The following is a 13,380-nucleotide window of genomic DNA, read 5'->3' on the forward strand; positions in this document are numbered from 1 at the left end:
CATTGCTTTATTCTGTAATACAACTGGTATGCATAAGTGTGTTCTGTATTTTATGTCATAATGGAACGTGTATATTATGTACAATATCTTATATACCATGTACAAGTATGTATATTGTATACCCTGCTTATGGTTTAATAAACGAATTTAAAAAAAAAAAAGGCTTTTCTCCTGTGTGAATTCTCTGATGTCGAATAAGATTCCCTTTTTCGCTGAAGCCCTTCCCACATTCCGAACATGAATATGGCTTTTCTCCTGTATGAATTCTCTGATGTCGAATAAGATGCCCTTTATCTGTGAACGACTTTCCACATTCTGAACATGAAACCGGATTTTCTCCTGTGTGACTTTTCTCATGTATAACAAATCTTGATTTCTTTGTAAAGCATTTCCCACATTCTGAACATGAAAATGGCTTTTCTCCTGTGTGAATTCTCTGATGTGTAATAAGACTCCCTTTATCTTTGTAGGATTTCCCACATTCCGAACATGAATATGGCTTCTCTCCTGTGTGAATTCTCTGATGTGTAATAAGATGCCCTTTATCTGTGAAGGACTTTCCACATTCTGAACATGAGAACGGTTTTTCTCCTGTGTGACTTCTCTCATGTATAACAAATCTTGATTTCTTTGCAAAGCATTTCCCACATTCTGAACATGAATACGGCTTCTCTCCTGTGTGAATTCTCTGATGTGTAATAAGTTGCCCTTTATCTGTGAAGGATTTCCCACATTCTGAACATGAACATGGCTTTTCTCCTGTGTGAATTCTCTGATGGGTAATAAGATGCCCTTTTTCGATGAAGCCCTTTCCACATTCTGAACATGAATATGGCTTTTCTCCTGTGTGAATTCTCTGATGTGTAATAAGATACCATTTTTGGATGAAGCCCTTTCCACATTCAGAACATGAATATGGCTTTTCTCCTGTGTGAATTCTCTGATGGGTAATAAGATGCCCTTTTTCGATGAAGCCCCTCCCACATTCAGAACATGTATATGGCTTTTCTCCTGTGTGACTTCTCTGATGTGTAATAAGATTCCATTTTTGGATGAAGCCCTTTCCACATTCAGAACATGAATATGGCTTTTCTCCTGTATGAATTTTATTATGTCGATAAAGATACCCTTTATCTGTGAAGGACTTTCCACATTTTGAACATGAGAACGGTTTTTCTCCTGTGTGACTTCTCTCATGTGTAACAAATATTGATTTCTTTGTAAAGCATTTCCCACATTCTGAACATGAATATGGCTTCTCTCCTGTGTGAATTCTCTGATGTGTAATAAGTTGCCCTTTATCTGTGAAGGATTTCCCACATTCTGAACATGAATATGGCTTTTCTCCTGTGTGAATTCTCTGATGTGTAATAAGATACCCTTTTTCGATGAAGCCCTTCCCACATTCAGAACATGAATATGGCTTTTCTCCTGTATGAACTTTCTTATGTCGATTAAGACCCCCTTTATCTGTGAAGGACTTTCCACATTCTGAACATGAAAACGGTTTTTCTCCTGTGTGACTTCTCTCATGTATAACAAATCTTGATTTCTTTGTAAAGCATTTCCCACATTCTGAACAAGAGTATGGCTTCTCTCCTTTGTGCTTTCTTTGTGTTAAAAAATCTGAGCTTTTAGGAAATTGCTTGTCACAGTGAAATCTTGTATCCACTTTGTCACCTGGAATTGTGGTAACAATGTGAGATTGCTCAGGAGAGGGTTCCTCATGATTAGGAGGATCGTAAGAAAGTGAAGTGCTGTGAACTCCAGGAGCTCCATGAAGGATAATGAGGGTTTCTCCATTAGACTGCTTCCTGATATCTTCTTTTTTACAATTTAGTGATAACCAGTTATTCTCACAAGGATTTTCTATAAGGAAGAAAGATAGATTGGATGTGAATTTTTTTCTACAACACAAAAGGGATTTCTACAAATATTTCATAGAGCTCATAATGAAGACCCTCGACAGTGAAAGTAATAAAGAAAACAACTACATGCCATATCAAAAACGCAATAACGGGTAAAGTGAATGACACAAGACAACAAACAGTTCTTAAAGGGAGTGAAAATTGCAAACTGTCATTGTAGTGACCAATATGGAGTAGTCACCACTACGTTATGCACAGCTTGTTCTCCTGGAGACACACACTTTTAAAGTAGGAGGACTCTTAGGCCTCTTTTACACATCAGGTTTTCGCCGTCAGGCGCGATCCGGCGCTTTTGACAGAAACCGGATCCGGCGAAATGCAATGCCGGATCCGGTTTTCCCCCCATTGACTTGCATTTGCGCCGGATCGCGCCAGATGGCCATGCGTTTCATCCGGTTTTCGCCGGATCCGGCAATGTGTCGCGATCCGGCGTCTGGAAAAAACGGTGACTAACGTTTTTTGTCTCCGGCGAAAAAGCCGGACACGCCGGATCCGGCGCGTCCGGCTTTTTCACACAATGAAAGCCTATGAGCGCCGCAATGCGCCGGATCCGGTTTTTTGGTCTGAGCATGCTCAGTAGCTCTGCCCACAAGACATATATAAAAGCAAGACAGTGGGACCCACAGCCACACCCAACATGCCACCCAAGAAAGCAACCAAGCGAAGCAGGAGAAGGCAGGAGACCACTGCAGCACCATCCGCACCACCACCACCCCAAATGGAGCAGCAAATAGAACATGCTGAGGAGGGGAGGCCAGCAGCAGATGAGAGACGGTAATTATCAAATAACCCATTCCTCCAAACTAGGGCTATTGAATATCAAGATATTCATTGGCCCTTTGTTTCTCTTTATTCAACAGCCGCCCAATAGATGCAGCAGCAGCAGCAATGGCAGCAGCTGGAACACCACCCACAGGCATGGAGTGTGGCCACCAGGAAGACAGCACATCATCTTCTGGGAGCCCTCCCTCGCATCGTCAGCGTTTGACGGTAAGTTTTTATTTCCAAAATCCATCTTCTCTGTAATATATGTCTATTCATTGCCTTTTATTTCAAAACAGGAATCACAAGATGAAGAGGAGCTCCCAGAAGAAGAAGGAAGGGGTGGACAGACACCTGGAGTGGGCTCACAATTGGTAAGTTTTTTGCATCAAACGCAGAAACACAACATCACACTACACACAACACATAGAAAACAATGTTCTGCAGACCACACACAGCAAACAAATGCCTACATCCAAAGACATAACATTTTTTGTTTTCTTCTCTAGTCTTCCCAATCTGGTGCTTGGCCAAGAGCTCCTCGCAGTGCCTCCCAGGGTCGTCGGCGACAGCAACGCGGCGGTCACCAGCGTGTAAGTATAAATATTTTTGCTTTGTTTTTTTGCACTTTTTATTTCATTTCTTTTGTGGAGGCTAATTATGTTATTTTTGTCTTTTTCTTTAACAGCCTTCACAGCATGCTCCCGACTCTGACGGTGAGGATGGAGGGATTGATGTGGACCGCCTCATCGATCTCGTCAGAGAAAGGGAGCCGCTCTGGAATATGGCTGACCGCCGCCACGCTGACCTGATCGTTACCCGACGACTCTGGGAGGAAATCTGTTCGCTCCTTGTGGGCCGCTGGGAGGACCTCGAAGCTCGGGCCCAGATTAAAGAGCGTAAGTATATACAGTACCGGTTGCTTGATGTAAACCAGTGTTTACCGAACTCCAGTCCTCGTGGTCCCCACGGATCATGTGTTCAGGATTTCTATTTACTATGGAAATCCTGAAAACATGACCCCTGGGGACCATGAGGACTGGAGTTTGGGAAACACTGATGTTGTATACTAACCACTCCTTTCTCGTTTCAGGGAACAGAATTGTGAATCGGTGGCGGTCTGTGAGAGATCGTTTCAAGAAGGAGTTCAATAAAGAGATGCGGGCCCCGAGTGGATCTGGAGGACGCAGGAGCAAGTACAAAGAAGCCCTGTCGTTCCTCCGGGAAACAATGGTCACCAGAAGGTAAATATTACACACCACATGTGGAAAAAAAATGTTATATGTAAATTTTTTTTTCAGCCAGGGCCATACCATGTCAGTATTTTAATAATTGTTTTTTTTTCTCTTTATTCCACAGCACGGTGAGCAGCACTCGGGAGCCTGCACGATTGGACCCTTCTGAGGCGATCCCTGAGGAGACCGGCACCGAGGGACACTTCGACCGCCCCGGTACATCTGCACCTTCCCAGCCTTCCCACACATTCGACCCATCTGTCCCATCCACCAGCACAGGAGCATCGTGGCCGCCTACATTACATGAAGCTGCTGGTGAGGAGATCGCTTTCCCTTTACCCCACCCTTCTGCCCCTGCCACCTCTAGTACACCTGCGGGTACTGGGCGGCAGCGGCAGAGGGGTCAGGAAAAGACTTATGCGCCAGAGTTCTTGCATCTGAATGCATCTTTCCAGAACTGTCTAAAAGTCTTGTCAGAGCAAATCTCCGCAGGCTATCAGCAGATCAACTCCAGCATTCTGGAGGTGAAGACACTTCTGCAAACCATGCATTCAGAAGCAAGATCTTCGCCAAACCACACCTTTTTCAGGTCTGTTGTGGAGCGCATGGAAACACTCTCTCCTGCCCAGCAGATGCATGTAATGCATTCATGCCACGCTGCTCTCCAGCAAGTTACCTCCCAACCTCCTCCTCCTCCCACCACAGTAGTTCCTCCACCTGCACCCCCTCCAGCCACTTTCCATCCTCCCCCTCCTATTACATCTACACCCCCTCCAGCCACTTTCCATCCTCCCCCTCCTATTACATCTACACCCCCTCCAGCCACTTTCCATCCTCCCCCTCCTATTACATCTACACCCCCTCCAGCCACTTTCCATCCTCCCCCTCCTATTACATACCATCCACTTTCCATCCTCCCCCTCCTATTACATACCATACACCTCCCCAGCACCATCCACCTCCCCAGCACCAGCAACCTCCACAGTACCTGCAAACTCCCCAGTACCAGCAACCTCCCCAGTACCAGACATCTCCCCACTTCCAGCAACCTGCCCCGTACCAGACATCTCCCCACTTCCAGCAACCTGCCCCGTACCAGACATCTCCCCACTTCCAGCAACCTGCCCCGTACCAAACTCCTTCCCCATACAACTTGCCATCAACATCATCTGCTCCTACAGTCCCTGCCCAACCCTCCACTCCACCACCCACCACCTCTTCTGCTTCCCACATGTCCACCCATTCTGTAGTTTTTTCCACACCTTCACCTCTAACTGTTCCTTCCCCACCACGATCCCAGTCCTCTCTCCACACTCCCAGTGTCGAAGTGTCCCGCAGCCCCTACAGCAGTATTTCCACCACACACTACACAGATTTATGATGTGTGTATTTAAATAAAAATGACCAGTTTTATGGTTTCAGTTTTATAGTTTCAAAGTTTTATTAAACAAGTTTATTAAAATTTTAAAAAAGTTTACTAAAAAAAACATTTTTCAATAAAAGTTAAATTATTTTACACTGGTTGTCTGTCATTTCTTTCTGCGGCGAAAAAGGTTAAATACAGGGTATTTAAAAGGTGAAATGGTATTCAAAACTAGGTATATAACTGTGCGTAAATTATAGCTTTTTGCCACAGTTGTGTTCCTGGTTGTGTTTGAAGCAAAGTATTTCACCTAAAAAGTTGTGTTTATTGTTGGTGATTTCCTAACAATGTACACAACTTTTGTTAAAAGGTGAAATACTTTGCATAAAACACAACCAGGTACACACCTGTGGCCTAAAGCTAAAAATAGAGACCATGACAAGATAGCCAACTTTGGTTGGCAAAGGTATATACTGTTGGTACAGAAGGTACACAAGTTTGGTTAGGGCACAAATCTTTCACACTCTGTCATCCTGCCAGTGTACTCTGCCTTGAGGTGACAAAGTATAGTGCAAAATTGTCCCTCATTACTGAAACCGTCACAGAACTTCTAGTGGTAATGTCATGGTAATCTTGCAAGGTGGTTTCTTCAGAGGTGTCCTCAATGGAAATGGGTTCCTTGCAGATAACAAAATTGTGGAGTACCACGCACGCTTTGATCACCTCGTCCACAGTTTCTGTCTTGAGGTTGATCGCAGTCAATAGGACCCGCCATTTGGCTGTCAGAATACCAAAGGTACATTCAACCATTCTTCTTGCTCTTGTGAGGCGGTAATTAAAAATGCGTTTTGGTCTTGTCAATCCTCTGCTAGAGTACGGTTTCAAAAGGTGTTCTGACAGCTGGAAGGCTTCATCCCCTACACAGACAAATGGCATAGGTGGACCAGATGTTTGCGGCAGCGGTCTAGGTGGTGGGAACTGGAAGGTGTTTCCATACAGTTTATGCCCCATGGCAGACAGTTTGAAAACTTGAGAGTCATTGGAGCGGCCATAGGCCCCAATATCAACCGCAATAAATTTGTATTCCGCGTCAGCGATGGCCATGAGGACAATTGAAAAATATTTCTTGTAATTGAAATATTCCGATCCCGATCCAGCTGGCTTTACAATGCGGATATGTTTCCCGTCCACAGCGCCCAAGCAGTTTGGAAACTGACATATCTGTTGAAACTTGTCAGCAATTTCAATCCACCTCTCTGTTGTGGGCTCTGGTAAAAACTCTTCAGCTAAGGAGTCCCACAGTGCACGGCATGTGTACTTCACAATTCCAGATATGGTGGAAATCCCGAGTCTGTACTGGAAATGCAGTGACGAAAGGGATTCTCCAGTTGCAAGAAATCTGTGGGGAATTAAAAAAACAATAAATTAGTTTTAAATCACAGCATTACATACCAAAACTGACCTATAACACTTGGAGATACAAATTACCACCAACAAGATTGCAGTGAAAGTGTGCTCTGATGCGATCATATCCAATAAATGTGGCTTACCTTAAAGTCACCATCAGACGCTCTGCGGGTGAAACAGAGAAGCGGCAATAGGTGTCCGCTTTTCTTATGAGGTGTGCAATGCGCTCCACCAAGTAATCAAAATTCTCCATTTTCATCCTAACATATCCAAAAAATGTATCCGGGTTTCGTCGAAGGTCCATGCATAGTGTAGAATAGACCCCACGCGTCATTCTCTTGGCTGTGATGGGGTGGATCCACAAACGTCGTCTACGATGCCTGATGCGCTGCTGTCTCGCTCTCTCCTTCTCCAGAACAATCACCCTCAAACGATTTGCCTCCGCTGTAAAATCCGCCAAATTCTTCAAAATATTTCCAATGACAACATCCATCTTCGCCAGTAACTTGCTCTTCTCTCCAACCTGCACTTTCTCCTCTACAACCTGTCAAAGAAGGGCTGTAGGAACATGCTATATATAGTTTTCCAGTAGCCAATCCCGTTCGGAAGGCCACAAGGGTCAATTTTAAAAACCGGATCCGGCGTAATCCGTCGAAAAACGGATAGAAAAACGGATGAACCGGATGAGACGGATCCGGTTTTGTCTGTCCAGAAAAAGACGGATCCGCCAGAAAACCGGATCCGCCACATCCGGTTTAACGAAACATTTGCCGGATCCGGCGTTCCGGCACGACGCCGGATCGCGCCTGACGCCGAAAACCTGATGTGTGAAAGTAGCCTTACCGCTACAGAAATGCCAAACATGTGGATGCTAAATGTGGTTTAAAAAACACAGCAGAGGAAAACACTACAAAGAAATGTATATATATGTATGAATGAAAATGATATACCTTAAATGTAACGTATCTCTACTGGAAGAAAATGAATGGCAGACCATTTGGTATCATATATAAATAAGTGTTGTGTCCGTATAGATAAAAAAAAAATTAATAATAAGACAAAGAAAAAAATTGTTGATAAAAAACCTTTATTATAAATAGGTTGCTTGACACTGTATACACTAAAAAAGCACCATAAGGAGCACATCCGAAACGCACGTCGGGGCGCGTTGAAGCACCTTAACCCTTACCATTTTGAACCCACTATTATTTTGAGTTGGTCAGTTTGATATTGTGCTTTTTCCATACATGATCTGTTTATATATGGCTCTTTTTTAGACCCATATGTGATCAACATATAGCTTTCTGTATGATATTCTTATGGTCTCTCTTCCATAGCTTAGCACAACGCAGTATAGCACTTTATAGTGCATTTCCCTAGTTATTTAATGTAGGTACATAGTGCACTACGGAACTTTATTTAATGGTTGGCATGATTTTTTAAATAGAGATTTATATGCAAACAGCACTTTAATGAATTCCTTTGTAGCACATATCACTTCATATTTTATTACAATATTTTTCATCTGTGCTAGTATAGTGCAGGACTTTATAGTGCTTTTGCACTTATCAGCACTGTAGTCACCATTTTTGACTACTTTTTTTTACAATAAATAGTACACATCTTTTGGTATATTATTCATATAATTTAGCACTTAGCACTGCATATTTGCCCATTTCTGTATTTTATCTATTTTTTTGTGCTTTATGTAAAATTCTTAAATCTCGCTGACACCATACCTGTGTGCTATATTTTACACTGGGGCCAAGCCAAACTAATCTAATTGTCACGGCTCCGGCTCACCTCCCTGCGCGCTCTGCCCGGCGCGCTCCTGCTTCTCGGCGCGTCCCCACGCCCGGCCTCCGGCTCCCCCGACGTCGGGTATGTGCACACAGCCTCCTGGAGAGTGTGACGCGCTGGCTCTGCCCCAACATGGCGGCGCCCACCGCTACATATGCTCGGCGCCTGCTCAGGTAAGGCGCCTGGTTATCATACGCGGTGACGCTGTCTGGTGCAGCGTCCACTGTGTTCTCAGGCCCCCTCCTGTCCGTGCTGTGTTTTGTGTCCCGTGGTTCTCCCCTTGTCCTCTGCCTGCTTCGTCTCGGTCAGCCTCTCCTGTACTCTGCACTCCCTGCCTCCCTTGTGCCTTCCCTCCTCTGTCCTGCCTCCTGCTCTCCGTCTCCTTCCTTGTTGTTGCCTTCCTATGCCTAGTACATCATCGTGATTCTTTTCCTTTACAGCCTCCAGTTCTGTTCTCCTCCGGCTCTCCGGTCCAGTCCCCCACTTGGTCTCTGTGTTGCCCGGTGCCCTGCTTATCAGACACGTCTGCGCCTTCTTACCCTCTATTGCCCCAGTTGTCCATTTGGTTCCGGCTGTTGCGGCTCCATCCCCTGGAGGTCTGTCCCTAACACTCCCTGTATAGGGGGTGGTCCTCACCTGGGCACTCGCCCCCGGGGACTCTGGAGCCGTGACCAAGAGGGTCCACTTTCAGGTAAATCTTTATTTTCCTCTTTAGCACTTGTAACACCGTAACAGCATAACCAGGCCGTGGACCCCGCTGGAACCACGGCCGCTCAGAAAGAGTTAGTTTTCCTTCGGGAGAACCAGACGCGCATGATGTCCTTCATGAAAACTATGGACTCTTGTGTTTCCGCCCTCCAGTCCTCTGACCCTGGAAACGCCGCCCAGTTGGCTGGCTTGCAACAGGAATTGGCTCAGCAGCGAGACACCCAGTCGCATATCCTCAGCTACATGGCTTCGGTAGACAGTCGGTTGGTCGCTTTGCACTCGGCCGCATCTGCTCCTCCAGCCGCGGGTTCCCACCCTCTTCCGCGGTTTGCCAAGCCACCTCGATATAGCGGAGACGCCAAATTATGCCAGGGTTTTTTAAATCAGTGCCGTCTCCATTTTGAACTGCTGCCCCAGCAGTACCCCACTGACCGAGCCAAAGTGGCCATCATCATTTCTCATCTAGAGGGGGACGCTTTGGCTTGGGTCAACCCGCTCTGGGAACGTGATGACCCAGTAGTTACTCAGCTTTCCGTTTTTTTGGATACTTTTCGTCGAGTTTTTGACGAACCGGGCCGTTTAGCCTCCACCACTGAGGCTTTGTTTAACTTAAGTCAAGGTTCTTTAACTGTGGGCCAGTATGCTATCCAGTTTAGGACTCTTTCCTCAGACTTAGGTTGGAATAATGAGGCCTTGGTGGGCGCTTTCTGGCGAGGCCTCTCGAGTCGTATAAAGGATGAGCTCGCTGGTCGTGACACCCCAACAGCTCTCGAGGATTTGATCTCTTTAGATACCCAAATTGACGTCCGCTTTCAAGAGCGTGCCAGGGAGAGAAGGGTCTCTCGTCCATTTTCTTCTGTCCGCAGGCCACCTAGTCCTCGACCTAGGAGTCTCCATTCACCTCCAGCACCCGAACCTATGCAGGTGGACTGCCTGAAGCTCTCTGACCAGCGTCGTAGGGAGAGGAGCCTCCACGGTCAGTGTTTCTACTGCGGTAGCGGTTCCCATCTCATCCGAACTTGTCTGGAACGTCAGGAAAACTTCTCCGCCTAGGCCAGGTAAGAGTGGCCTCCCTAGGTGTATATGATACCTCTCTCCCTCTCGCATGTTGGTGGGAAGCGGGCTTCTCTGGTGGCCTATGTGGACTCGGGTGCCGCCGGGAATTTTATTAGGCTAGAGGAGGTTAATAATCTTTCTGTTCCCGTGAGGGCCTTGCAAAAACCGCAAGTTCTCGCCTCCGTAGATGGTCGACCCCTGCTAAAGACTTACTCTAGTGACTCATGAAGTGGAGTTGCAGGTGGGGGCGCTGCACAAGGAGAAAATGACGTTTTACGTCTTAGCAGGTATTTCTCACCCTATCCTGCTTGGTCTTCCTTGGCTGCGGCTCCACGAGCCCACCTTAGATTGGCATAGTGGCAAAGTCTTGCGCTGGGGGAGTCTTGTCAGGCTCGGTATCTGCTGTCGGTGTGTCACGTAGGTATCCCTCGTCCTTGTCTTGTTCCCCATGGATTGCCGTCGGTGTACCATGATTTTTTGGATGTTTTTGACAAGAAAGAGGCTGAGACTCTTCCTCCGCACCGTCCCTACGACTGCCCCATCGAGCTCGTTCCTGGTACCATTCCGCCTCATGGTAGGATTTATCCTCTCTCCCCGGCAGAGACCCAAGCCATGTCTGAATACATCCAAGACAACTTGGCCAGAGGCTTCATTCGGAAGTCTTTGTCCCCTGCAGGAGCAGGCTTCTTTTTCGTAAAAAAGATGGATCCCTGCGCCCGTGCATCGATTATCGTGGCTTGAATCGTATCACGGTGAAGAATAAATATCCACTACCACTCATGTCTGAGCTTTTTGATCGCTTGAAGGGGGCGCGTGTTCACTAAGCTTGATCTACGAGGGGCCTATAATCTGGTTCGCATACGCTCCGGGGACGAGTGGAAGACTGTGTTTAACACGAGAGATGGACACTACGAGTATTTGGTTATGCCCTTTGGGCTTTGCAATGCACCTGCAGTGTTCCAACAACTCGTTAATGATGTCTTTCGAGATCTCCTCTACTCCTGTGTCGTAGTCTACCTAGACGACATCTTGGTCTTGTCCCCCTGATCTGGCCACACATCGCCGTGAGTCTAGAGTTGAGCGACTTTGGTCGGATCGGGTTTCATGAAACAAAATTTGAGTCGGATGAAACTGGTCCGACTAGGGCAAAAAAAAGTCGGAGTTTCGTCCGAAACCCGACCCCAATGCAAGTCAATGTGAAATAAAAGTCTGTATTGAGCTAATGACATTCATCCACTCAATGCCGACTTTTATTCCCCATTGACTTGCATTGGGGTCGGGTTTCGGACGAAACTCTGACTTTTTTTGCCCTAGTCGGACCAGTTTCATGAAACCCGAACCGACCAAAGTCGCTCAACTCTAGCCGTGACGTCCGCCAAGTCCTTCTACGTCTCAGAGAGAACCACCTTTTTGCCAAGTTGGAGAAATGCCTGTTTGAGCAAACTTCTTTGCCTTTTCTTGGTTTCATCGTTTTGAACTCTGGATTAGAGATGGATCCTGAGAAAGTCTCGGCAGTTCTCAATTGACCACATCCCCTCGGAATCAAGGCAATTCAGCGGTTTTTGGGTTTTGCCAATTATTATAGGCAATTTATCCCTCATTTCTCTTCTTTGTCTAAACCCATCTCCGCTCTTGTCCGCAAAGGAGCCGATCCCAATCATTGGCCCTCTGAAGCAGAGGCTGCCTTCAAGGCCCTGAAGCAAGAATTCGCTAAGTCTCCTGTACTTCATTGCCCGGATGCCAGCAGGCCATTCATCCTCGAGGTTGACGCATCCTCGGTGGGAGCTGGAGCAGTTCTCCTGCAGAAATCCTCCTCGGGCCGCACTCTTACCTGCGGATTCTTTTCTAAGGCTTTCTCCGCTCCCGAACGTAATTATGCCGTTGGAGATAGAGAACTCTTAGCCATAAAGATGGCTTTTGAGGAGTGGCGCCATCTTCTTGAGGGTGCTCTCCATCCGTTCATCATTTTCACGGATCACAAGAATTTAGCCTATCTTCAGTCCGCCCAGAGGCTCAACTCTCAACAGGCCAGATGGTCACTGTTTTTTGAAAGATTTAACTTCGAACTCCACTTCCGACCCGGGGAGAAGAACATCAAGGTGGATGCTCTTTCACGGTCCTTCCTGGCTGTTGACAAGGAGGGTCCAATCCATCTCATTGACCCTGCCAAGATCCTTACCGTGGCTCCAGTAAGCCTGGTCTCCCCACCACCTGGTAAGACCTTTGTTCGGAGTGGAGATAGATTAAAGGTTCTACGCTGGAGTCACTCATCAAGATTCTCTGGACATGCCGGAGTTAAAAAGACTCTCTCGCTTGTCTCCCGCCATTACTGGTGGCCTTCGCTTCGCAAGGATGTCCAAGACTTCATTGTCTCCTGTCCCTCTTGCGCCCGGAACAAGGTTCCCCGGCATGCTCCTGCGGGACTCCTACATCCGTTACCAGTACCTGCAAACCCCTGGACTCATATTGCCATGGATTTTGTCACTGACTTGCCTCCTTCTTCTAGATATAGTGATATTGGTGGTCGTGGACCGATTTTCCAAAATGGCCCACTTCATCGCTCTGCCTGGTCTACCTACCGCTCCCGAGTTGGCAAAGATCTTTTTGCTTCACATTTTTCGCCTCCATGGTTTCCCTCAGCATATTGTCTCAGATCAAGGAGTCCAGTTTACCTTCCTCTTTTGGCGAGCACTCTGCGGATTACTGAAGATAACGTTGAATTTCTCCTCGGTCTTTCACCCTCAGTCGAATGGTCAAGTCGAGTGAGTCAACCAGGTGCTAACATCTTACCTTCGGCATTTTTCCAATGCTCATCAGGACGACTGGGCCTCTCTCAAGCCTTGGGCGGAATTCGCCTACAACAATCATCCAAGTGAAGCCTCCTCCAAATCTCCCTTTTTTGTGGTTTTTGGTCAACACCCCGGCATTCCTCTTCCCGTGTCCCCCACTTCGGGTGTGCCGGCAGCAGATTCCTTGTCTGTGGACTTCTCTCAGATTTGGAGGGAGACCAAAGTGGCTCGAGAGTGCCAGCCTCAGAATGAAGCGTTATGCCGACAAAAGACGGCTAGACGTTCCCCCGTATCGCCCTGGGGATAAGGTTTGGTTAGCTTCCCGACATATC

General features: G+C 46.8%; 1 protein-coding gene across 1 annotated transcript in view; it reads right to left on the bottom strand.

The window, feature by feature from the left end:
* LOC141073099 (uncharacterized) overlaps window positions 1-13,380 on the bottom strand; it is a 222,984-nt gene that overhangs the window by 156,694 nt on the left and 52,910 nt on the right. The window contains 1 exon segment of the mRNA XM_073560437.1: window positions 165-1,869. Coding sequence (XP_073416538.1) covers window positions 165-1,869 — 1,705 coding nt within the window.

The sequence above is a fragment of the Dendrobates tinctorius genome, unplaced genomic scaffold (assembly GCF_039654945.1).
Source record: "Dendrobates tinctorius isolate UK_male_01 unplaced genomic scaffold, ASM3965494v1 ptg000296l, whole genome shotgun sequence".
Classification (NCBI taxonomy): domain Eukaryota; kingdom Metazoa; phylum Chordata; class Amphibia; order Anura; family Dendrobatidae; genus Dendrobates; species Dendrobates tinctorius.